This window comes from Carassius carassius, chromosome 5 (assembly GCF_963082965.1).
Source record: "Carassius carassius chromosome 5, fCarCar2.1, whole genome shotgun sequence".
NCBI lineage: Eukaryota > Metazoa > Chordata > Actinopteri > Cypriniformes > Cyprinidae > Carassius > Carassius carassius.
The window spans coordinates 30935335-30962727 of NC_081759.1; the positions used below are offsets into that span (position 1 = coordinate 30935335).

A 27393-nucleotide genomic window follows, 5' to 3' on the forward strand; every position below is an offset into this window, starting at 1 on the left:
GATGCACTTTTAAATTAAAAATTAAATAACATCAGTGAGGGGGTCTCATGAGACAGAAGCATGTTTGTGCAGATGGAACATTTATATAATACAAATCTTTATCTTGTTTACCGAGGGGGCGGGGGGGTTGGGGGTCATCTTGCTCCTGTTCTCATTTTTATAGGACATGTTGTTCATTTAAATGTAGTTCCTGATGAAAGTGGAAGATTGTAAATGTGGCATTCAGTGTCATCTTCATAAATGTTCCTAAATCAAATGACTCCGTATTTATGTAATAGTTTATTATTGTTGTTCATTACTTCCACAAAAGCCTTCTCCCTTTCTGCAACACAAATCAATCTAAATGAGGACTGAGAGCCTGGCTTTCTTAATAAGCTCTATTGACCTGCAGACTCTCATCAATGATAAAGTCAATTGTAAACAGGCATGCACGCACACACACACACACACACACACAGCTGACTGCATAAGCAGTATTTATAAAACAGTAAAGCAGAAAGCTGTACTACCAAAAAGAAGCACACACTGAATTGTATTTGTAGTGGTAGAAATTATTAAACATCTTCTCCAAAAAGCATTGTGCCCAGTAAAGCAGTGTGAAGTGAGAAAGGTCAAGGACAACCCCCAAAAGACTATTGATTTTTCAAATGCATTAAAAACATCTTATCATAATATGTACACTAGTCAATATTTTAATTGGTTCAAAACCTTTGTCCTAAAAACTAAAACGTGTTTTTGTCTTAGGACAACTTTGATTAACTTTTTATGATCCACTTCAAATGTTGCCTATCAGTTATTTTTCATGTCTCACATTCTGATTTCTTTTCTCCTGACATGAATTAGTATGTGTACTGCTAATGTTTGTTAGTATTTTTTTAAGATTGACAAAGTGACAAGTGTATTTTTGTTTTCATTTTGTTGCCCAACTGTAAAAAATCACAGACCTTTTTTTTTCTTTCTCTTTTTTCCTTTCCTTTAATATCTCACATAGTCAAATGGGCATCTTTTATATTCCGACCTAATGACCTCTCTACTTTGATAGATTGGAGCATTGATCTGGATGAGGCTGTCAGCTGTGCCTCATTGTGGTCTCCCTTTCAGTCTTTGCTTCTCCAAGGCTGTGCAGTCTTGTATTAATAATAGCTAAGCATTGACCACAAAAAAATAAATAATAATTCTGGGGCAGAAAATACTACAACTGCTGTCTGGACCAAAAGCTGGACTTTTTTTTGTTAAGAAGTTGAGCAGATCGTTACCACCCATGAAGAGGCTCTGTGTCCTCACAATTGATTCTCTGCTGACTTCCACAGAAGACGTGATGGATTTGTGCTAGTATTTAAACAATTTTTTTTTTTGTCAAAACTAAAGCCATATATATATATATATATATATATATATATGGGGAAAAAATTTATATATATATATATATATATTAATATATATATATGTTTTCAGGACATATATATATATATATATGTCCTGAAAACATAATAAATATTACAAAAATAAAAAAAATGGGATATTAAACATCTAAAAGTCACTAATTTTTGTCCAATAGCAAGACACACAGGTAAAGCTACAAAAGAGACTTGCCAGAGACTTTCTACATTGACTCTAAAACGTGCCTTGACTTTTCTGGAGGCTCTTTGAGATGAATTGGGGAAAGTCACATGAGAAAAAGCAATGGATTGGATGTAACTGGTTTGTGTGATAAATCCTGCCTCTTGTTTTCGTGCTAGCTCTTGGTTTGAGTGAATAAAATGATAGTGTTATTGACTAAATAAAATGTTAAAATGTAAGTAAGCAACTCTCCTGCTTAGATATCACTGCTTTGTGTCACGTCAAAATGAAACATGATATCAAAGTCAAAAGTCTAAGTCTGCTTTATTGTCAATTCTTTCACATGTACAGCACATACATACAGAGAATTGAAATTGTCTTCTGGCAGGACACGTTGCAGGCGTTTTGCAACTAGTCAGGATGCTCTCAATGGTGCCTCTGTAGAAGGTGCACATAATGGGGGCCGGGGCTCTGGCTCTTCTCAGTTTGCGGAGAAAGTAGAGATACTCCTGTGCTTTCTTGGCCAGTGCTGCGGTGTTGACGGTCCAGGAGAGGTCCTCTGTGATGTGCACACCCAGGAACTTAGTGCTGTCCACTCTCTCCAGAGTCGCACCATTGATTGGCAGAGGAACATGTTGAGTGTGCTCTCTCCTGAAATCAACAACAGTCTCCTTTGCCTTCTCCACAAGTTTTTTTGTACGTATTTAATATATTTGAGTTTCTCAGTGTGCCAAAATTAATTTGCATTTAAAAATGGCTTGAAAATGTAATATGGCTCATGAAATGGCTTGAAAATGTGATTACTGTCAGTTTTAAGTGAGCATTCAGCTTGATGAAAGATGTATTGTGCTTGTGAGTAGTATAAATAGCAGAAAATCCTGCTAGGTGTAAATGGAATCCATTGCACTAAGCGTAAACATTAAGTGTAACAGGGACATGAATTTATACAGGTGCTGGTCATATAATTAGAATATCATCAAAAAGTTGATTTATTTCATTAATTCCATTCCAAAACTTGTATATTATATTCATTCATTAAACACAGACTGATATATTTCAAATGTTTATTTCTTTTAATCTTGATGATTATAACTGAAAACTAAGGAAAATCCCAAATTCAGTATCTCAGAAAATTAGAATATATATTAAGACCAATACAAAGAAAGGATTTTTAGAAATCTTGGCCAACTAAAAAGTATTAACATGAGAAGTATGAGCATGTACAGCACTCAATACTTAGTTGGGGCTCCTTTTGCCTGAATAACTGCAGCAATGTGATAATAAAGTTGGTCAGCAGCAGGAAGCATGAAGTGCTCTAAAACTTCCCAGTATACGGATGTGTTGACCTTGGACCTCAGAAAACACAGTGGACCAACACCAGCAGATGACATGGCCCCACAAACCATCACTGACAGTGGAAACTTTACACAGGACCTCGAGCAACGTGGATAGTGTACTTCTCTCTTCCTCCAGTCTCTGGGACCCTGATACCCAAAGGAAATGTAAAATTTACTTTCATCAGAGCACATAACTTTGGACTACTCAGCAACAGTCCAGTCCTTTTTGAAGCGAGACGCTTCTGACGCGGTCTTTGTGTAGTGGTTCTTGAAGCACTGACACCAGCTGCAGTCCACTCTTTGTGAATCTCCCCAAAACTTTTTAATGGGTTTTGTTTCACAATCCTCTCCAGGGTGCGGTTATCCCTATTGCTTGTACACTTTTTTCTATCACATCTTTTCCTTCCCTTCACCTCTCTATTAATGTACTTGGACACAGAGCTCTGTGAACAGCCAGCCTCTTTTGCAATGACCTTTTGTGTCTTGTCCTCCTTGTGCAAGGTGTCAATGGTTGTCTTTTGGACAACTGTCAAGTCAGCAGTCTTCCAGATGATTGTGTAGCCTACAGAACTAGACTGAGAGACCATTTAAAGGCTTTGCAGTTGTTTTGAGTTAATTAGCTGATTAGAGTGTGGCACCAGGTGTCTTCAATATCGAACGTTCTCACAATATTCTAATTTTCTGAGATACTGAATTTGGGATTTTCCTTAGTTGTCAGTTATAAAATCAAAATTAAAAGAAATAAACATTTGAAATATATCAGTCTGTGTGTAATGAATAAATATAATATACAAGTTTCTCTTTTTGAATGGAATTAGTGAAGTAAATCAACTTTTTGATGATATTCTAATTATATGACCAGCACCTGTCTATAACAACCTCCTCATTTTAAAACACCACCGCATGTCACACACACACACCTTTGTTTTTGTGAAAAGTGGGGACATCCCATAGGCATAATGGTTTTTATACTGTACAAACTGTATATTCTATGACCCTACACCAACCCTACACCTAACCCTAACCCTCACAGGAAACTGCATTTTTACTTTCTCAAAAAAACTCATTCTTTATGATTTAGAAGCGCTTTGAAAAATGGGGACATGGGTTATGTCCTCATAAGTCACCCACTATGGCGTCAATTTAATGCCAATATTATCCGAGCGCACAACTGATGCTGGCGCGCGCGCTAAATCGCTTCCGCGAGAGGAAAACTAAATCGGACGCGAGGAAACGGGAGCCCGCGAGCTCATTTCAAACTCTCGCGCGCGCGTGACATGTACTCTGCGCGCAAATACAAGCTCTCGCGCACAATAAAAGCCCTCGCCGCGCATGGTCATTCCCCATATCCTCGCGCTCGATCATCTCACCTCTGCTCGCGCGAACAATTTTATTTTTGTCAGTCGTGGGGCGGGGCTTGCTGTTTTAGTTGTTATCTCAAATGTCATTGGTTATTCCCCTTTTCCTGAAGTCAGTATCGGAATCCTGTTAGAAAATGATTAATAATTCACTTGACTTGTCCCATGACTTCATCAGTGGACCAGATACATGTGAGTTATCATTTCATTTGCTTGTTTAATTAGTTTTTGTCTTTAATGTAATTGCATTGTTTTATAGAGTAGATCTTTTGTAGATACTTGATTAACTGGAATTCTTCTGATTGCTAGTGATTGCAGTCTTGTAATAAGAGATACACATATTTTACAGACTGTAATGATGCACACACACACACACACACACATATATATATATATATATATATATATATATATATATATATATATAAAGCTAAATGAATGACAGTGAAGTGTTTAAAAAGTGTTTTATCTTTAATCTTTTAAACAGATACATCGTAATATTTGAAGGTTAGTTTAGTCTGTGTTCCTATAAAACACAGGTTTCATAATGATTGCATTTTATTTACTGTGTTACTAGTCATCTACTATCAAGATCAGTCCATTCACTATGATGTTTGTGAAAAAAGATTCCTGTTTATTGAAAAGAAACTTGTAATACATTCAATCCCAATGTATTTACTTATGTTCTTTTTGTTGCATTATTTTCCCCCCTTTTGCAGGTTGTGTACATGAATGCAGCAAATAACTGGGCCTTGACATCCTACCAATTATTCTCAGAAGCATTCCAGAAATTTGGTATACTGTCAAGGCAAGTACATGAATGCATTTGGTGTGATGTCAGAATCAAGGACTCAGACATGCTGCACTTGCTGGAGGCCTAAGGACTGCTTGACTTATTGAGGACCTGTTTAGTGTACAGTACACTTTTCTCTCAAGCATCCAGGCAGACTTGGACACATTTGCAGAAGCCTGGACTCTTCATGCACTCTCCTCAGAAGGCAGTCAAAGCTCAGAGCAGCTGTGGCACATTGGACTGATACACACAAAATGTACTAATCTGAGAGATATGAGGTATGGAGACCCTGCTTTCTTTACTCTGTCTCCACACTGCTGTTCATGCATATGTCCAAGTGAATTTTTAACTATGTATTTAACTGCTAAATCATTAAGATATTGAAGAGCTAAATTTAGATGTTGACATAGCAGCATGTGAAGATGTATATTTCCATTTAGTTATTTAACAGACACTTATCCAAAGTGGCTTACAGATAAGGACAATGGAAGAAATTAAAATCAACAATAGAGCAATAATACATAAGTGCTATAACAAGTCACAGTTAGGTTGATGCATTGCATATAGCAAGTTTAAATATATATATATATATATATATATATATATATATATATATATATTATAATAAAAAGAAAACAGCTAGAATAGAAAAAGAGTAGAACAAGCTAGTGTTAGAGGCCTTTATGCATTTTGTCATCAGAGCAGTTGTTCAAGAATGTTCTCTATGAGTTTGGATGGGTTGAGGACTCAAACACCTGCTGAATTCAACTGGTGCTAATTTTCCTGTCAAATAACTGCATTTGCTTTGTCAGTTTTTTTTTCTACAAATATGGGGTAATAAAAAATTTAAATTAAAAAAATAAATCACAGCTATGACCCAGTCTAGATATGGCTCGTTGATGTCCTGAAGATTTAGCAGTTAAATACATAATTAAAAATCCACTTAGATTAACACATAAACAGCAGTGTGCTGAAAGGGTTACTAAAAGAGGGTCACCGTACCTCATATCTATTCACCTTTGATTATGGACACTTTTACCAGATATGAAACTATGTTGGTCTGTGCCTCTTGAAGAAAACATGAACCTGGCGATCTGTACATCCTCCAGTCCTTGGACTCCCTTGACCCTGGTTTAAAGAAAATGTAAATGATTTTTTCTTTACTGTACTTGCCTTGACAGTATACCAAATTTCTGGACTGCTTCTGAGATTAATTGGTAAGATGTCAAGGCCCAGTTATTTGCTGCATTCATACACAACCTGCAATTACAAAGGAAAAAAAATAATGCAACAAAAAGAACATAAGTAAATACATTGGGATTGAATGTATTACAAGTTTCTTTTCAATAAACAGGAATCAATTTTCATAAACATCATAGTGAATGGACTTATCTTGATAGTAGATGACTAGTAACACTGTAAATCAAATGCAATCATGATGAAACTTGCGTTTTATAGGAACACAGGCTAAACTAACCTTCAAATATTACGATGTATCTATTTAAAAGATTAAAGATAAAACACTTTTTTAAACACTTCACTGTCATTCATTTAGCTTTATATATATGTGTGTGTGTGTGTGTGTGTGTGTGTGTGTGTGTGTGTGTGTGCATCATTACAGTCTGTAAAATATGTGTATCTCTTATTACAAGACTGCAATCACTAGCAATCAGAAGAATTCCAATTAATCAAGTATCTACAAAAGATCTACTGAACCCCGTTCAGGCGGACGGCAGCAGGCTCCGGCTCTCTGGCGAACGGCGCCGACTCCTCCGCTCCCTCACGGACGGCAGCCGTCCCTCCAGATCGCGGGCGGTCGGCAGCGAGCTCGCCCGTCCCCGGCAACTCATTCCAGCCCACCGCCTCGAGCGTCCATGGCGGCATCCTCCTCGCCTGCTCCGTGGCACCGCGGATTCACCACAGCGGCGAGGGATCTTCAGCAGCGCGTCCCTCCTTCTCCCGGGCTTCAGCACCACTGTAATGAATTAACCTTAGTATTCATCCGGAAGAAGGAGGCGGGAACCGGCGGACAATCAAACAACATTTTAATAATAGGCTACAAAATAAACACAAAACAGCACATCAGCCCCTCACGGACGACTGGTGCGCTCAAATAAAAAACAAAACACAACTAAAAGCCCAGGCCTGGTCCTCTCTCGTCCTTCACTGTCGTCACTCCAGTTTTATATCCTTCCATCTCCTACGTGGGACTCGAGACCGGCGGTGGGCCGCAAGTGCCACTGATTTGCCCAATCATTGTCGGCCTCCCTCCTTGTTCCCACGTCCCTCGGCCCCGCCCCACTCGCCACAACAGAGTTGTGCCCTGATATGAAACAAAAACAAGAACACACACACACACACACATATAGTACAGACCAAAAGTTTGGACACACCTTCTCATTAAAAGAGTTTTCTTTATTTTCATGACTATGAAAATTGTAGAGTCACACTGAAGGCATCAAGGGCTATTTGACCAAGAAGGAGAGTGATGGGGTGCTGCGCCAGATGACCTGTCCTCCACAGTCACCGGACCTGAACCCAATCGAGATGGTTTAGGGGTGAGCTGGACCGCAGACAGAAGGCAAAAGGGCCAACAAGTGCTAAGCATCTCTCGGGGAACTCATTCAAGACTGCTGGAAGACCATTTCAGGTGACTACCTCTTGAAGCTCATCAAGAGAATGCCAAGAGTGTGCAAAGCAGTAATCAAAGCAAAAGGTGGCTACCAAAGCCAACTCAAGCCTACTCAAGTAACTTGCCAAAAGTGGTCCTGTCTGAATATATATATATATATATATATATATATATATATATATATATATATATATATATATATATATATATATATATATATATATATATTCAGACAGGACCACTTTTGGCAAGTTACTTGAGTTTATTGAACACAATTTATCTTTGGCTGTATGGTTCCTTATGGGGGTTTTTGTTCCCAAATTAACTGAACATACAAAAACTTAAACATTAACCCCCCCCCCGAACCATCAGCTTGGAAATACATGACAATTAAGACACTTAATAATGTCTTTGAAGTGAACAGTGGTAATCGTGTAGATGGGCAGTGGGAAGTCTATCCTGTAGCTTTCTGTTGAGGATGAGTTACTCTCAGCAGTGAGGTCCATGCCAACTGGGACTTGAAAACCTTAGTAATCTGAAACAAAGAAGACAACAACCAGAAGGTGCACGGATATATATATACATATATACATATGAGGTGGCTCTAGACAACTTACTTTATGCACCTAAATTCAACATTAATTGTCCTAATCAGTGTAATATAAAAAATTAAATACAAAATTAAGTGAAATCTAATGTTGAAACATTGTCATATTTCAAAAGCTGTTCAAACATAGCAGCTATTATAAAGTCTATAATATAACATAGATTATTTTGAGATGTAATATTTCTTTCATAGAACATTCTGAAGGCATGTACTCAGTTCATACACTTTCAAAAATCAAGCTGTCAAATTGAATGCAACAATGCAGTTTGATTTCGGCATGCTGAAAGACTCAAATATTCAAATATGTACAAAAACATTTTACATTTGGATAATATACTCGAACACATTTTGGAAGTATGACATTTAAAAATACTGTAAATGTGAATGTCTTTACATTTGTTTAAAGTGTATAAATATTCTGGCCCCCTCCTGTGGTGTGTTTTTGAGCAGCACAGGAAATGAGGCAGATGAACTGGGTTTTTAGCAGCACTATATCAGTAAGAAAACAATTTATGCCTTACAGATTTTTCAACTGGTTAAACACTTTTTTTTTAAACTTTGCCTGTTTTTTCAAAACTTCACACACAAATCCGAGAATTGCACACACAAAATGCAAAATGCCTTCACATCTCTTGCAAAATAAAGCACTGTATTCAAAATATCACAAACACATCTCAAAAGCAAGCATTTGCAAACACCATTGCTAAAATATTAATTCCTGTTCGATTTTTGTGTGTTACAGTACATAGAGAATAGAGTGTTGTATTTTGCAAAAAGTGTTTTATGAAATTGAAAACTCAGTTAAAGGCCGAGAATTAGTATATGGTTTTGCAGATTTGGTGTGTAGTTCAGGTGTTTGAGTGTCAGGTTTCAGAAATTGTGTGTCAAATAAAGATTTTGTGTTTAAGTAGTAAAAAAAAAACTGAATTATGACACAAAAAATACCACATTGTCAATTTCCAATAACCCGTGTAGAAAAAGAAAGAGAGTTTCTGTATCCATAAGTGATCCATCTTTTCTGCAACAGTCAATAAAATGTCAACAATGAGGCATACAGAGCAGTTAATTTTGAGCATTGCATGTATTCTCTCTCTTTCTCTCTCTCTCTCTCTCTCTCTCTCTCTCTCTCACTTTCTTTTTTCTTCACCATCAATGAACCATTTACCAGCTAAAATAAAGAAGATTCTTCACTGGAGTGCTTTGTGTAATATGACCTTTCCACCCAGAGGGAGATCAAGTTTTCTATTGTGGCGGTTGATCATATAGTCAAAATTGTGTGCAAATTACACCTCAGTAGATGTAAACCGTGTCCATTACGGGTTAACAAATGTAAAGAGAGAAGCAAGAGAGGCTGTTCATTTAACTAAGATTCCCTTTACACTGAGTACCTGCACCACACGTACATATGCACATGCCTGATACTCTATGCATGCTTTAATGGGCTATTTTGAAAAATTTGTGGCTACCTTGTTCACCATAAAACTATGGCCGGCCTCACTTAATAGCATGTTATTTAATGCTCCGTGTGTGTGTGTGTGTGTGTGTGTGTATGTTTGCAAATAAATACAGACCGCTGTGAAAACGCAGATGCAGCAGTTCTTATAGGGATGAGAAATGTAATTTCTCACTTTGAGTGTGCTGTGTCAGGACATGCACACGCACCATAAACAAAGGTCAAGAGGGAGAAAGTTACATGGTTAAATAACTATAAAATGAGGATAAATGACTGATAAAACATTATCCTCAGCATATGACTTTTTGTAGGTTTAAAGGTTAGTGCTATTATTGGGAACAATGCAAACAGTTCCTCTGTTTATGAGGTGAGGGCAAAGTGGTCAGCATTCACTCTCCCCGGTACACAAGCTGCCAGCCACTTGCACACATAGACATCAAAGCTGGCTTGAACACCTGCCCTTTCTTCTGGGGATTCTTTTTTAATTTATTTATTTTTTAATAAATTAATATATATATGTGTGTGTGTTTCTGTTTGCGCTTTCCTTGTCAAACAAATAAAAAAATTGAAATATCAGGTCTTGTCTAGAAATTTTGCGACTGTCAAGTTCCGATGCCTTTCTCTCCTCTGCGTCTCCACGCAGGCACACACAGCGCACAGCACAGCAATTTAGCACAAATTGATCACCACATTATAGGCCGACAGAGAGCCGCGGACGTGAAGCCCTCCCTTTCTTTCCAGTTGTGTTTGTCTTACTGTGGAGGTGAGTGGTGATGAACATAAGACTAAGCTACCTGTGCCTTGTATTTACTGCTAATTATTTACTGTTAACATCCATGACTCATGAGCTACTATGTAATAAGTTAGCTAAAGTTTAACTAAGGCAATATATTTTGGACATACAGGCTAACTTAATGGAGAAACGACAGCTGAATACTGTAACATTAATAATGTCATCATAATCACCACATTGATATGCAAATTAGCTGTTAAATTCATTCATTAGACACAAGTCATTGCAAATGAATAGGATAACCAAAATAACTAAAGAATATCGCCACAGAACTTCCCCAGTTATTAATAATTTACATCAAGAGTCTTTTCCCGATGTTATGTTTAAATATCCAGATAGCTTTTTTGGGTTAATTTAGAAGAAATCTACAGAAGCAATCAGACGAGAGTAGTAGGTAGTAGGTTTTTGTCACCATCATCTTGTGTGTGTAGGTGGGTTTGTAGTGGACACCATAAATGCTGCACTTTCTGCCCTTGAACGGTTATTTTATAAAATATCAGCATTTTTATTAGGGTCAACTGAGTGCACAAATTTCTGCCCATCATTTTTAACACTTGGTTGATGTTGTACTCAGAAAACACTGTCTATAGTATACTGTATAGTCCAGTATATTTATGTTTGTGCATGTTTGTGCCAAAGAGAGAAACTGAAGCTGCCATTTGAGTTATTATTATTATAACCCAGCTCTGAATGATCTCATCAATCTCATGTTAATTTTCTCCCTATCAAGTTTTAGTTAGTAATTATAAACACAATTATCTATCATTCCCAATTATGCATGTTTTTTTTCATTTATGTCATGTTATGTATTATATTATATCATCTATTTTATTCACCTGCTATTTCTAAATATTATATTTTTCTTTAATCATTCATTTAAACTAAAAAAAATATGTACTTTCACATTTACACAACATAAAACGGTCTAGAACATATTTTTTAAATAAGTTTCTTTCACATTCAAATTGGTTGTCATTGCAACAACACTAATTTGTGGAGATTCAGCTCATTGTGAGGTCCTCCAAAAATCTGAATGCATTATTTTTAAATTGACTGTTAAGATAAACATTTTGCACAATTTATTAGCTGTAATATCATTTATTAGCTGTAATATCATTGTGTTGCCACTAGGTGCCTGTATAGCCCTAACAATCCCTAGTAGCTAATATATTGCACATAATTGGCACATAAATCACACATAAATTCATTTTATTAGATTTGGATTTAAATTCATGTTAAGATATGATAAATGGATACTTTTTCTATTTATCTGGGTTTTTTTTTTAATGTGTTGTTGTTGCTTAAAACATTGATTTAAAGTGTCAGTTGTTGCATTTTTATTTTAGTCAACCCTATAAAACACTTGTTACCCTAAACTACAAATAAAAGCCTGATCAGTGGCATAAAAGCAATCAATACAGCTACTTAATCCTTTGCTACTCATTAATGAATGAACTTCCCTGTTAAATAATGTGATGCTCTGCCCTCTATGTGAATGACACTGTTCCCATTAAGTGCTGTTAGAAGTGATTTAATCGATTCAGCATTTTTCAAATGAGTAAATTTTACTATACCGATTTTTTTAATTGGCTGTTAAAGCTTATATGGTTTGTCTTTGGTTGCCATGGAACCAGTGGCCTGATCTGCCCTTTTGAGGTGTTATTTGCATTTCGGGGGAAGGGTTCATAGACCCTTATAGTTGGCCATTTGTTTACGTGAGGGGGCGTTAGAAATTAGTTGTTAAATATAACAAATTGTTGTGTGTCTGATTGGTCCAAATGCTACACCTTGCTTTTGTTGAGTATTGTTCCTGAAATCTGCTCTTGGTGAGTTCATGTTTCTGTCTGTTCAAGTCAACTGTGTTCACATCTGTTCATCCCAAGTCAACTCTGTTCACATCTGTTCATCCCAAGTCAACTCTGTTCAAGTCTGTTCATTCAAAGTCAACTCTGTTCACATCTGTTCATCCCAAGTGAAGTCTGTTCAAGTCTGTTCATTCCAAGTCAAGTCTGTTCATGCCAAGTCAAGTCTGTTCAAGTCTGTTCATGCCAAGTCTTTCTTCATTTGTTTGGATATTTGGATTTCACCCTGCTAAATAAAAGCTGCACTTGGGATCATCACAACTCGCTTTCAGTGGACTGTTTTATACAATAGGGAACCCTTTAATTACTAGGCCTATTTTAAATGCATCCCATGATACACCAGAGAATGTGCAGAGCAGTAAAGAGAAGCTAAAATATAAATTAATTAGAGAAGCTAAAATATAAATACATTTTTTTGTTTCACATTATTGGTAATTTCATTCATTTCATACATTTTGGTTGTTTCATTGTTTTCATAATTTTGATGCCTTTATTATTGTAATAAAATGTGTAATTAAAGAATGAGTAAGTGTAGCCATACCACTGATTGGTACTTTACAAATGGAGAAAAGCATGATTAATGTAATCTTTCTATTCACTGCTAAAAAGAATTTAAACAACTGTTCACCTCATCCCTGTGTTATTTTTTCTTGCACCAATCCACCTCCTTATCTCCTCTTTTCATCTCTCACAAGAGGACTTCATAGTTGTACCTGTCCATTACGGACATCAAGTGGTGACATTCCGAAAATCTGTCATAGATGATTTAGCGTGAACTTCGGGATTTGATGACCACACTTGCTATCAGTTCCGGATTATTGTTTGTGCTCTGCCAAGAGATAACGTTTCGGTTATCTGTTATGATCATGGTCCCAAACAGAAAGACACATAACAATATCTGCTGCATGTCTGTATTAGAGCCAGTTGCCTTATAATGAACAGAATATTCTTAATAATGTCTTTTCTTTTTTTTCTTTTTTTTTCATGGTAAAAGATGCTAATGATATTGATTTATCAGCACTTTGGCCAGTTGCAGCCAAAACATTTGCATTAATCTGAGCTACCAGGCAATTAAGGTGTCCATGACTGACTTTGCTCAGTGTGGGTGTATGTGTGTGAAAAAGAGCTTTATGTGGATTTTTGTTTTAGGTGGTCAGTCAGATTATGAAGAAATACAACACTGGAATGATGTGTGAAATGTGTATGTGAAAGAAAGTACATAATATCCCATTTTCTAATCGAGACATACAAAAACAGAGAAGAGAGCTGGACAGGCTGCCTTTGTCTTGCAGGGGTTTGTGAGGTAAGAAATTAGTAATATATAATCAGTGTTGGGAAGGTTACTTTGGAAATGTAATAGGTTATAGATGATAAATTACCCTATTTAAAATGCATAATGAGTAGTGTAACTTCTAGTGTCAATTACTTTATTGAAGTAATGCAAGAGTAATTACATTTGATTACATTTTAAAATTTCTAATATTTTCAACTGTTCAACTATAATTTTGAACCATTTAAACCAGGCAAGGTAACATTACAGTAGCACTCAACACTGATTACTGCCAGACTTTCAAAATCATGTGAATTAATATTATTAAGTAAGGATAATGTACATATTTATTTTGCGATAACAACTGGCTGGATGTACATTATCCCGCTTATTACACGGCTGCTTGCCTCTAACGTAAATAATTAGACACGAAACACTGATCTGAGTTGAAATATTTGAACACAAAGCTTCCACAAAGAAAGCAGTTGCTAGCAAGCGGCAAGTTCAAACTAGACATACATTTAAGGGATACAGTGCAGTCATGCCACTTTTATTACACCACATAAATAATGAATTACTGGTACTTACAGTACTAGTACTTACAGTACTAGTCTATTATTCATCTTATAATCCATACAGTGTACAAAGCGAAATTGCAGCATCTGCATTTGTATGAAACGACAGAGCAAGTCCACGATACCAGGATGACAGAATTAAGAAATTGTACACATAATATAGAATTAAGTTTTTATATTTTAATAGCTAACCAAATGTAAATCTTCCACCAAGAAAACTGTTCCTAGAGATTAAATTTTAGAAATTTAAGTTTCCCCAGATGAGTCTGTGTTATTAGCTTTTACCAGTTGTTATTGGGGAATAACATACCTTGGAATGTCAGGACTGATTAAAGTATGTAATTCTGTTACATGTAACTAGTTACTCCCCAACACTATATATATAATTATTATCCACCTTTTTCTTCAACACAGAAATAAGCATTTGGGCGAGACTTCGGATCATTACCCACTACAGTTAAATAATGAGAAGAATAACAACATGCACTAAAAGGTAAAACTGTCTGCACTACAAACCAGTGTGTTCATAATTAAGATAATACATTAAAATAATATGGTAAGGCACACCAATTTTCAATATCAAGAAGCAAAAGGAACTGTTGTGCTCATCTAAAAATAGCTGGACAAATAGAATTTACAAATGGGCCCGCACCAATTTTTACGGCAAGAAAAGGTGGATACATTTATTAGTTTAAGTAAATATAAAGCTTTATTTATACAACTTCCTACAATTCACAAGATATTTCCTACTTGGAACAAGGATTTTCTGTTATTATTTTTCACCCCAAGTCCTGTAAGATAAAAAACAAGATTATATGGTATATCATTTAACATCAACTACAGTAAAAATAACATGGCATATTTTATTAAAACTTAATGTGTTAGTAATAAGTTCCAGAAGCTATAAATACTGATAAATCAAAGGTGGATTGAATCAATATTGCTTTGTCAACACTTCTTCCAGATTTAATGTAGAGCTTCATTTTCAGCACTGGAAGTTGCGGTTGCCACTGAGGCTAAACAGAGAAGCAATCATGCATCGAGTACTTTGCCATCTATCCCTTGTTTTCATTCCTGTCAAATGTGAAATATGACACTATGATAAGGTCTAATGCTATTTGTAAGCATTATCTCAGTACTCTTGAGCACTCAGTTCTGATTTGGTCAGTCACATATCCAGCAGTCTGATATTTCCTATTATAATATTTACTATCATCCAATTGCAATGGCATATATCAGATCACCCATGACTCCTGACATTAACTGAAACTAATCTGATATAATCATATCACACTGCAGACTCATGCTAAAGTCCCTATCAAAGATATGTATGTGTGTGTTTATATACAGTTAGGTCCATATATATTTGGACACAGGCACATTTTTTATTATTTTAGCTGTTAACCAAAAACATATTCAAGTTACACTTTATATAATTAGTATGGGCTTAAATTGCACACTCTGAGCTTTAATTTTGGGGGTTTAGTTCTCATCATAAAGGTTAAGGAATTAAAACTCTTTAATATGTACCTCCCCCCTTTTTCAAGGGACCATAAGTAATTGGACAGTTAGTGTGAAAGCCATTTCATGGACAAATGTGGGCTATTCCTTCATTATTCCTACATCAATCAAGCAGGTAAAAGGTCTGCAGTTGATTCTAAGTGTGCCATAAGCTGTTCCTGTGAACCCATATCATGTGGTAAAAGAGCTTTCCATACTGGTGACAATTGTTAGGCTTTAAAGACAAATCAAATCCATCAGAGAGATAGCAGGAGCATTAGGAGTGGTCAAATGTACTACATGTGGATGATCAGAAGATCCTCTCCATGGTAAAGAAAAACCCTTTCACAACATCCAGCCAAGTGAAGAATTCTCTTCAGGAGGTGTCACTTTCAAAGTCTACAATCAAGAGAAGACTTCACGAGAGCAAATACAGAGTGTTCACCACAAGGTGCAAACAAGGCCTTTGTATAAAAATGGTTATAATTCCTAAGCTTTTTATGTTATATTTTTGTTCAACCCCTTGAATTAAAGCTTAAAGTTTGCACTTCAGTTTGATCTTGATTGTCTCATTTTAATTCTATTCTGGTGGAGTATACAGAGCCAAAATTATGATATATATATATATATATATATAATTATTTCATAATTTGTCACTGTACTGTTTTATTGTATAGCCTTTTATTATTTTTGTTATCATTAATAATAATGAGCAACAAACTAAACAATCGTTTGAAGTAAGGGGAAAATCCAAAACCCTTTTTTTTTTTTTTTAAACGTGGGTATGTCTTCTTCGTTCTTTTAATAAAAGTTTAAGCTACTTTGTCATTGTAGTAGCCTATTGCTGTTGTGTGGGGGATTTATTTTTATTTATATTTTTCACTAAGAGTAATACTGAATCAACCTTAAGTATTAATTATCATTGTAGGCTTAGGGTACTTTTTTCTATGAATTTTAATGAATATACAAATTAATAAAATTTGTTTTATTTTTATTTTTTATTGGGCTAGAAAAGAACCCTCAGCACCCCTACTTCCCATGAATATACTTATTTGGGCCATATACTTCTAGATAAATGTACCTCTGTTTGTTGTCCTGTTCCCATATTAATTGACATAAAAAATGTATCTTTTCCCACATTAAATTTGTTATAGTTTGTAGTATGTCAAGTCTCGTTGCCCCCATTTATTAATGAAAGCATCTCCTTCAGCGCTAATGCATGAATTCATTAGATTTATCCTTGCTCAATCAAAATGAATGACTATTTCATTCAGATTCATGTATTTTCATTCAGTAATAATCTCCTAATGAAGTTCTCAGTAAAACCAGCTCTAATTTATAGGGCCTCTGCAGGGCCCATAGTGACCAGCTGGATGGGTCAAGTGCACCAAATGTGCTTACGGTTGCTATGGAAGTGTTCTTAAAGAGGTCACCTTAGAGATGGAAGGAAGGAATGGAGACGTGATAAAAAAAGAAAGTTCTGGTTAGATGAAACTCATGCAAATTGTACTGCCAGGAGTGGGTAGGAGGTGAAGAGGAGAGTGGGAGAGAGAAAAATAGGGAACGAGAGTGTGTGTGAATCTCAATGACTTATTGAAGTGAGTCTAATTAATCTCTTAGTAGCTCTCATCTTTCCTCCAGATGCCCCAGGGACACAATGTACCATGTGTGTGTATTCATATGTGTGTATGTGAACACATGTGTTTTTGGTTCAAGGATTAACCTTAAGACTATCAGAGCAGAAATGCACCCTGGGTGGAACATCAAAACACAAGCACCCCATGTCAGTGGGAAAAAAATCACTTTGGCAGAGTGTGTGTGTGTGTGTGTGTGTGTGTGTGTGTGTGTGTGTGTGTGTGTGTGTGTGTGTGTGCTTGATCTGTAAGAAAATGCATGTTCCATTGAGTGTTTATGAAAGTGTAGGGGAAAACAGAGACTATTTCTTTAATTTCCACACAGAGGGAGCTTAACACACTAATGTACAAATCCACATTCCAGCTGGACCTACATGACTCATTTAGTCACGTAGGTCCAGGATAACTGACTCAACAAGAACACTACACTTCACAAAATAAATAAATAAATATATAATATATAAAATTATAGTATTTATTCAAGGTAATTTTGGTATTATGGTCTATATTATGGTCTCTCGTTGGGGAGGGGGGGGGTGAATGTACAGCTCTCTTTTCCGCCCACAGTACCATGACTGAGGTGAGACCCTTGAACAAGACACTAAACCCCAGACAGCTGCGTAGGTGTGTGTGTTCAGTGCTGATGGGTTAAATGCAGAGCACAAATTCCGAGTATGGACACAATACTTGGCCACATGTCATGTCACTTCACTTTCATTTTCACTATATTTTTTATTTTTTATTTCTTTTATTTAACCAGGAAAGGTCCCATTGAGTTACAGTAACTCTTCGCCCAGGGAGTCCTGGCCAAGACTGGAGGCCAAAAGTTTCAATACATAAAAGACAGGACATAATTTACATAGTACACCACAAATCTCTATACATACTAGAAAAGAAAACAAGACATTAACGTCAGCAAATACAAACATACAATTGTATAAGATACCTAATTAAAAACAATTGCACTGTTCAGTCAGAGTTGACTTTAAAAGGTTTTTAAAAGTATTAATGGATGGAAGTGATACTAGATTTAAAGTGTTTAGGAGTTCGCATAATAGCCTACCTGGAGAAAGATCTGGTAGCATTCCCACCTCAGTGGCTGTCAGAGGGTGCTGGAAGTATGTGATTACACATCCATCAACCAAAAGGTCAATCAAACGGTCAATAAAATCTGTAGCCTACCTTAAAAAAAAAGGGAATATACATCAAAATGTTTTTGTTTTTGAAAGAAGTCTCTTCACTTTTTAAGACTGCGATTTTTTTTAAATAGAGTAAAACCAGCAATATTGTGAAATGTAAAAAATTTTCCACCAAGTTTTCTATTTTAACAAATTTTAAAACCACCTTGTGATGGCAAAGCTGAAATTTCAGCAGCTATTGCCCGTCTTTTATGTCACACAATTCTTCAGGTATCATTCTAATATGCTGATTTGGTTCAATAATTTCAACTTCAATTTCAAGAACAGACAACTTAAACATAAATTCCCATCATTTTAAATCTTTACTTTATGGTCTCTATTCTTCCTCTCAAAACATTGTTAATGACCTTTTTTACCCATTACAGTTAATTAGGATCTCAAAATCTCCATGTTTCAATGGGTTCCATTTATCAGAGTCACACATTATCAGTTGATGAGAGCTTTCCCAATTATCCATTGGCGTATCCAGGGTAACCCTCTGTCAAATGGAGGATGGTTTTTTGTATACCAGCATCCCCCATCCCTTTGAAAGGCATTATAAAAGAACACCACTGATTGTGGACAGAATAGCAGCTATTAAGTTTGATCAAGATACACTAATATCATTGTGATGCAACTAAGAAACCTGATTGAAGACAAATGATGCAATCAGCTGTGCAATAACAACAATATTACTTAGCATATTCACATCCACAATCATCTGCCTCAATGATTTAGCACACATATCTTTTGTCTACTCGCAGTGTTGCACATTAGAGAAGTCTGGCTGACAATAACCAAGATCTTATTTTCTTTCTCTTATTTCGTTTTATTCTGCTGTCTCAGAAAATTAACATGCAGCCTCCCAGTCAAGTTCCACACACATGCGCGCACACACACACACACACAAACCAAACATTCTCCGTCAGTGAGTGAAATGTACACAGTATTACCATCTGGACAACAAAGAATCCTTACAAGGTGAGCCTGGACACCATCTCCCTCTTACAAAATATGCATAGCACAAATAGGCATGACATTGACTTTTAATCACTTTGATTGGCTGAACTGTTGTCAACGAAATAAATAATACTAATCTGACAGAATAAATGTCTATGCCATTATTCTACTAAGATGTCTATGCCAAATAAATCAATGGCAGCTGGTTTGCTTAAAATCTCTCGCTCACTGTCTCTGCGTATCTATTTATCTGAGCGTTCGTCTCTCTCTCCAAGTGAGTCAAAACCAACAGAGCTTTATTGACATGACTGTAATCATTACAGTATTGCTAAGGCATTCAAGTTCTTACATAGTACAAGAGAATAAAATAAAGTGGGTTGAAGAACATAACAATAAACAAATTAATGTGTTCATGACGTATAACGTTGAGAAGTTGTATATATATAGTATGCTTACATAAAACACACTCAGATTGAGACACACACATATCCACCTTCAGAGCAAATCAAAACGACCTCAGTCATGATCATTGCTGCATGCCTGCCACTAGACAAACATGAGTAATGCTCAGATAGTTCTTCCAGTAATCCTTTAATAATTACTGTAACACACAAACACTCACACACAGATGGCAATGTATCAATTAGCAGTTGATAATCTTATTTATTTTGCTGTTTAACAGTAACTATGAAAGGTTATTTGGTTGGTTGCACAGTATTTGCATTTAGCATCACTTTTTTCCTGCAGTCTGTGACCCAATCAAAACAGACATGCCAGCCATTTTTGGATTATGATCCACCAGAGAACATCTGCTCTATTTGGCTATTAGTCTTTTTTGAATCCTTATGTCTTGTGCTTGTGCATGTGTGTGTTATGTGTTGTTTGTTATTGTAATGCACACACACACATTTGTTTCACACTTACTTTAGGTATCAGTGTCTGCCTGTATTTATAAACTCATGTGTGATGGCTTGAGGTTTGGCCCCCGAGTAAATTCTTTAGAATAGAGTGTAGTCTATGACACAATAGCTATAGATAAAGAAAATAATTCATTAAAGAAAAACAGTGTCTTATAAATAATTAGGCTGTATTGTTCTCGCCGGGAAAATGAAAAATTTCGCCACCAGAAAATGACAGCGCAAATGAGTCGCCGCCCCACAAAAATTCATGTATTTTCTTCCATTCTTCTGGGTAGACATTAGGACCGCGCAGACTATACGTGCCCTAAACAACGGGAACGGGGGATCGACCCGGAGATTATCCTGCCGACGACTTTTTGCACTTCTGATCCAAAGGAACCGTTGTGACTACAGTTTACGCATCACTAAGCACATTTTATCCACTTAAATAATACCTTCTCTGGCTGCAAAAAGTGTGTGGCTCACTTTTTTGCCTTTCCCGAGGAGGAGGACCCACTGTTGATCTTATATACCACTCTCTCTTTCTGCGCCCTCCCGGTTCTACGTTCGCCAGACGCGAAGCAGAGCCGCATCACCATCATTATAAGCGCTCGCGCTCGCGCTCGCGCTGCCTCTGTGTCTCTGCGCCTGCATTCGGGACCAGTGTGCCCTGCTATCCCACCACCATGAATTCGGATATTAACATGTACTTGGGGCGGGAGAAATCGGGGATCATGCGAAAGAGAGCGCTGTTACTCAGGAAAGGCTGCAGTTTCGAAATAACGAGGTGAGTTGATATAAGGGGAAGGGGGTTCTTGTGGGGAGTGGGCATTTTCAGAACACCGCATCATCCGGTTACCGGATGGTTGGGTTGTAAATTATCACAGAAGTGTGTATGGCATCTGAGATAGACATGTTTTACTCAAGTGTGTGGATTTGGACGAGCTTTCAGATGCATTTGGCATAGACCTGCAGCATATTAAACGGTCTTAAGGCTGTCGCTAGGGATCTCAGAGTCAACATAGCTTTATTGGCATGATTGTCAGCATATATTGCCAGAGCATATACAGCACTTAAAATATCGAAACAGGCAGAACATAGAATGGAATAGAAAATACACAATACAGATAATACAGAAAATAAACTAGTCTTAGAGGGTCATCTAAAGTGAGTCCTGGTCCATTAAGGACTGAGACATCAGCCTCCAAAAGCAATAACTCATTTTTTCACCGGGATTCCCTGTGAACAGTTGGAGGTGGGGGAGGTGTACTCAGACAGTAATTATTGAGAATGGTTCCTTCCTATAAATGCGTACCTCAAGTATCGACCCGTTGTTCTCATATTTGCAAGAAGATTGTGTTTTCAGTGTCCCATTTCTCTCAGTGAAAGTGAAAGGATATAATGATGGCAGTGTTAAAGCCCATGCTCAGTAATGGTAGTGCATCACAAACAAAGGTGGTTTAGTACATGAGCCATAGTGTGTCCATGTCAGAAGTAGAGAGATACATAGAAAGAGAGGGAGCAAGATAGAGGTCACACCCCATTTTGGCCTGTCGGCTATGTTGGGACCATCATGGTGTAGACTGCAGTGTTATGCTGAGACAATACTTTATGTAAAGTACACTATGCAATCATATTTCTACTGAATTTTAGGTCATTTTGAAATGAGAGGCCCTATATGTACAGTAGCCTAATGCAAGACTGTCAGTCATCTGAATATGCATACTTCACTACTTTATTGTAGTACCCAAATGACCTATACGTCCATTCTGAAATACACCATGAGATAGAATTTGCATAAGTTGACGCTGAGATGTTACATGACAATGACAACATAAAGAATGTTACATTCATACTATAGAATACACTTTTTTTAACAGATACAAAGTACATATTCAAAAGTAATTACTCAGAGGGTATGTGATTTCAGATGCAGCCACTAAATGATTTCATTATTAACCTGAACCATTACTGCATAAAAGCAATATCACACAAGCAAGAGTGCTGTTGGTCTGAATATCACCAAAGCTGTGATTATTTGAAGCACTCACCGGTAATTATACAGAAACATCAAGTCTGTGTGACCCAAAATGGCTTAACATCTTTGATGGGCTCCATGGAATGTACCTTATATTTCAATAAAAGTCCCACAAATCCCTTCCCATTTAAACCACAAATTACACACTTCCCAAACAAGCAACAAATTACTACTGCGGCCAGACTTATTGTGCTCAGACAAGGACATTGATGAGGGGGAGAATGCATCAGCCTCTAACGATGTGTAGGCGAGAGGCCCATAGCTTTCAATTCATTCCTTCGTAATGTTTTATCATGAAGACATTTTTCTCAAGTGGCAGAGGATAACTTGATCATTCAGTTGTTTTGAAGGCCACATACAAACACTCATGCGCGGTATTTTACGTCTATATACCGTACATAGAAGGTCTGGTGAAATGCTGTGAAATTGTCAAAGGCTGTTTACGAAACATTGCTGTCCATTATAGATTTCTAGTGCTATGTCTGTAACAGCTGTTCTGTTTTGCTTATCTTATTTGCTTCCCTTTTTCCTTCTAAAGTGAACTCTCTTCTTTCATTAGAATGTCCTCCTTTCTCTGTGCTCTTTCATGCACCATTTATTTTTCTCTCTCTTATCTACTTTCTTTCGTAGCCTCTCTGTCAGGAATTAGTTGTAAACACCTCTAAAGGGTACTTTAATTTCCTTCACATTATAAATCATTCAACCCACAAAGATACCTGTTGTTTATTCTTGTCTTTTAAAAGACTAGTTAAATGAAATATAATTAAAAAAAAATTTAAAGTGAAAGAAGATCAACGATAGTATCAACTCTATAATAACTAAATAATAATGAAATATATTTAATAACAACAGATAATCAAATACCATATTTCAAAGAAGACACAACACTGTAAAATATACAATAGATCCCAATAATGTGATCATACAGGGAGTACAGAAGAGCATTTTATAGCCATTTTTTCCTTTTAACTAGAAGAAATGAGCATGAATGTATTCTTGTGGTTTTGACAGCTGGTTTTGCATTAACTGCTTCCTTTGTATTGTCGAAAACGTCATGTTGTTTTATTAATAAATCTTGGACTTTGAAGAGTGAGTGTTGCACCTTTGTTCAGCTCATATTTTCCTTTGTATTGTCACCATGAAAAGGCAGCAATGATAGTGGAATGCCCACATTCATGCCCATCATCACTGTATAAAATAGTTAAACTCAGACCTTGACGCACAAATACACCTTATACATAACTTTAACAAAAAAAATAAAAATAAACACAAATAAATAAATAAAATTATATACTTAATAATGTATTATGTTATATTAATGGTAACATTAAATAATTTATAAGATAGATAGAGTACAAAGAATAATCATATAATAAAATATAAGATTTATGAAAAATGTATGCCTTTTTTTGTGTCTGTGCTTCTGAATTTTAGCATTCATTGATAAGGAATCTAATTCTGAATCTAAAGTTTTTTTTTAAACAAGTAATCAAACAGAAACCTGCCTGCCCCCTGCATACTGTAGTTATATCTCTGAAAGCGAGAATGATGAACTTAGAAATAAGAGTGAGAAAGTTCATGGCACGTTTAAGAGTGTTAGGGTGGAGATGACACTTCGTGACTCATACTGAGTTCATCTGTGTATTCATGAACGTGAATGTGTTTTTACCAAGCAAGCTGAACACAAACTCATCCAGTAACCTGAGCATGTGCCTGAATAGTATCTCACAAATTTCATTTGAACCATTTGCATTGTGCCTGCGAAGAGACTATAAGAGAGAAGTATTAACCGTTTTTTGCTATTTTCAGCCATATTTCTCTTCTTCTTTTTTCTCTTTCTGGCTTGTGTGCAGTTAGCCCTGTGGTTTGTACCAATCTGATAATACTAGCACTACAGCTAACACTAATCACTCTCAGCTGTGCAGTCTGCGTGTGCACGATCACAACCTCTTTTTTTGCAGAGAAAAATAGACGGAAATCAAGCGGAGGAATAAAAGAAAGAGTCCCGCTCTGATTACAGCCCTATGTAAACTTTTATTCCGGGCCCACATATGCTTCCATTTAGGGTTTAAAGATGCATACCTACACATTAGTGTTTTTCACTTCAGAAAGCCTCACTAGGAAAGTCTCTCTTCCCATTATAGCAACCCTGGAACGCACAAAGCTTTTTGGAGTTTAGCCTTTGGCCAGACCACTGTTTGAATTACTGGTGGTTGCTCCCCAAGGGCATTCACACTGGGTGTGTGTAGCGTAAATTTGGTGGTGTGGGTTGCATAGATTTGTGTTAGGATGGCAAGAGATCTTTGAATATAAAAAGTGTAGTTACTGGATGACTGGAGCATGAAGTATACCATTTGCAAAATGGTATACTTCCCACTGACATGGTGTTATATAGGCCTAGTACATTTGACTGAACAGAGATGTGAAGGAAATATTTTTCACACGTTAAGAGAATGACACTTTCTTTTATTATATTAAAAACAAACTGATTTTTGTCTGTGTGTTTAATGTAATGTAATTTCTGCACTACTGTTTTCCAATAAAAAAGACTATTACAATGCTGATATCTAGTGCTCAGTCCTGCTTCTAAAGATCTACTGATCTGTATAGTTTGCGTCCATCCCTGATCAAACACGCATGAACCAGATTATCAAGGTTATGGGGTACATTAAAAAATACAGACAGGTGTGTTACAGCAGGACTGGAACTGAACTCTGCATGAAGTTAGACCTGCTTGAGCTTTTCTGAGCTAAAGAATATGATGTTTTGCCAGCTTGCCCCACCTGGTGGTTAGTGACCACCAGTTGTAAGAGTTTATAAGTAATATACAGTTCAATCAGAACCACTTCCATCAAGTATATTTTATGACAATTTATTGGATACAGTAAGTGTTGGCAGTATGGTTATGTTCTGGGCAACACTCCACACGCCTGTCCATACAGCCATGCTTGGACAGAGCGGGGATACCTGCAAGACAAAACCCCTTGGGGTACAGAACATAGCCATTATAAGCATACATAATTACAATTCACAATTACATGAGTTGTAAACAAAATGTGATAGAGACTGTTTCCAATGAAGAGACTGTAAAGAAAGAACAAAGTTAGATCGGATTACAGGTTCAGTTGGTGGAGTTTGGGTTGGAGGAGGGAGTTAATTGCAAGCAGCGATGCGATGGAAGAGACACTGAAGAATGGGAATTTAAATAGACCGCAGGTGATAGGTGTCAAGACTGGATTGGTACACGTCAAGAACAGCTGACTGTCAGCTGATGCAAGCGTGACTAACGTGGCCTGACTGAACTAACGCGATGCTTGATTAGCAACGTTTTGATATTATATCTACAAATAATTAATATAGTCACATGATCTTTTAAAAATGTTCAGATGCATAGTTTTAAAAATAACAAAACAAAAAACATCATTTATTTAAAATACATTTGTTTATACTAAGTATACTTCAAATCCATTAAAATATGTTGACATATCACGTAAGACTTACTGATATAGAATTATAATTTAACTTTATTTGGAATATTTCATTATTGCACAATGCACATTTCTTAATATTATGCCTAAAATATTTAATATAACTATTGATAAAGATTTTATGGTCTCTCTGTAATATCAGTCTTTAAATTCAAGATATTTAAGGTATACCTAAAGTATACTTGCACTAGTTTACACAGTATATCTTTAGTTGGACCTCAGCACTACTTCCACACATTTTAAGAGCATTAGGCGCAAAATTAGTTGTTTCAGTTTAGCAGACTTTAAGTTTACCAGTTTAGTATTTCAAAGATACAATTGCAGGGCATTTTTATTAAGCACATAAATATTTAAATGTCATTGTAGTATACTAAGCAGAAAATAGATGTATTTCAAATACATTTTAGTATTTTTTTTACATTTACATTTGAGTATTTTTCAGCTTGATGCTGTTGGATCAATTATTTCCTTGACTGTTATGAATTGAATTATATGCTTTTCTTTTTTTAATTTATTTATTTTATTTATTTACCTTTATTTTACCAGGAAGTCTCATTGAGATCAAAAATCTCTTTTACAAGAGAGACCTGGCCAAGGTAGCAGCCATACATAAACAACATATTAAAATGCTACATACAAGATAGCAGCCATACATAAACACAACATAGCTAAAAACATACACACATCCAATCATTCAAAAATCATTCAAATACAAGGACCTCTCAAGAAAAACAACTACATGTCTCCTTCATCACATTTTTTTATGATGGTCTTAAAGGCATTAATTGATATACACGTGTCTAGTTTAAGATCTTTTTGCAAATTATTCCATGCCCATGGTGCATAGTATGAATATGCAGTTTTCCCCAAATCTGTCCAAACCCTAGGTACATTAAAAAGCAACCACTTGGAGGAGCGTAGCTCATAACTAGCAGAATTGAGACAAAGAAGGGTACAGTGGTAAGCTGGAAGTTTACCTAGCATGGCTTTATATATAAAAATATACCAATGCTGTTTTCTGCGGGTGGTCAGTGCTGTCCAACCCACCAGATCATAAAGAATGCAATGGTGAGTCAGGAACTTTGCATTTGTAATAAAGCGCAGAGACGCATGATACACTGAATCAAGGCTCCGTAAGACGGAGGAAGCTGCGTGCATATATAATATGTCACCATAATCAATCACAGACAGAAAAGTAGCTTCTACAAGTTTTTTTTGGCATTATAAGTAAAGCTAGATTTATTTCTAAAATAAAAGACAATCTTTATTTTAAGCTTCTTAACTAGATTAGCAATATGTACATTAAATATAAGTTTATCGTCTATCCATATACCCAAGTACTTGTACGTGGGTACCCTTTCAATGGATTTACCATCAGACGTAAAAATGCTAAGATCATCAAGAAACTGTAGGCAGGTTTTTGAAAAGACCATGAACTTTTCAGAAAACTTTTGTT

At 36.3% G+C, this 27393-nt stretch overlaps 1 protein-coding gene across 3 annotated transcripts in view; it reads left to right on the plus strand.

The window, feature by feature from the left end:
• Positions 1 to 20944: 20944 nt before the first annotated feature.
• The window catches only part of LOC132141234 (GTPase-activating Rap/Ran-GAP domain-like protein 3), a 73229-nt gene continuing 66780 nt past the window's right edge, over positions 20945 to 27393 (plus strand). For all 3 annotated transcript variants that reach the window (XM_059550578.1, XM_059550574.1, XM_059550576.1), the window contains exon 1: positions 20945 to 21198. In XM_059550578.1, coding sequence (XP_059406561.1) covers positions 21098 to 21198 — 101 coding nt within the window. In that variant the 5' untranslated portion in view covers positions 20945 to 21097. The remainder of the gene's footprint in view (positions 21199 to 27393) is intronic.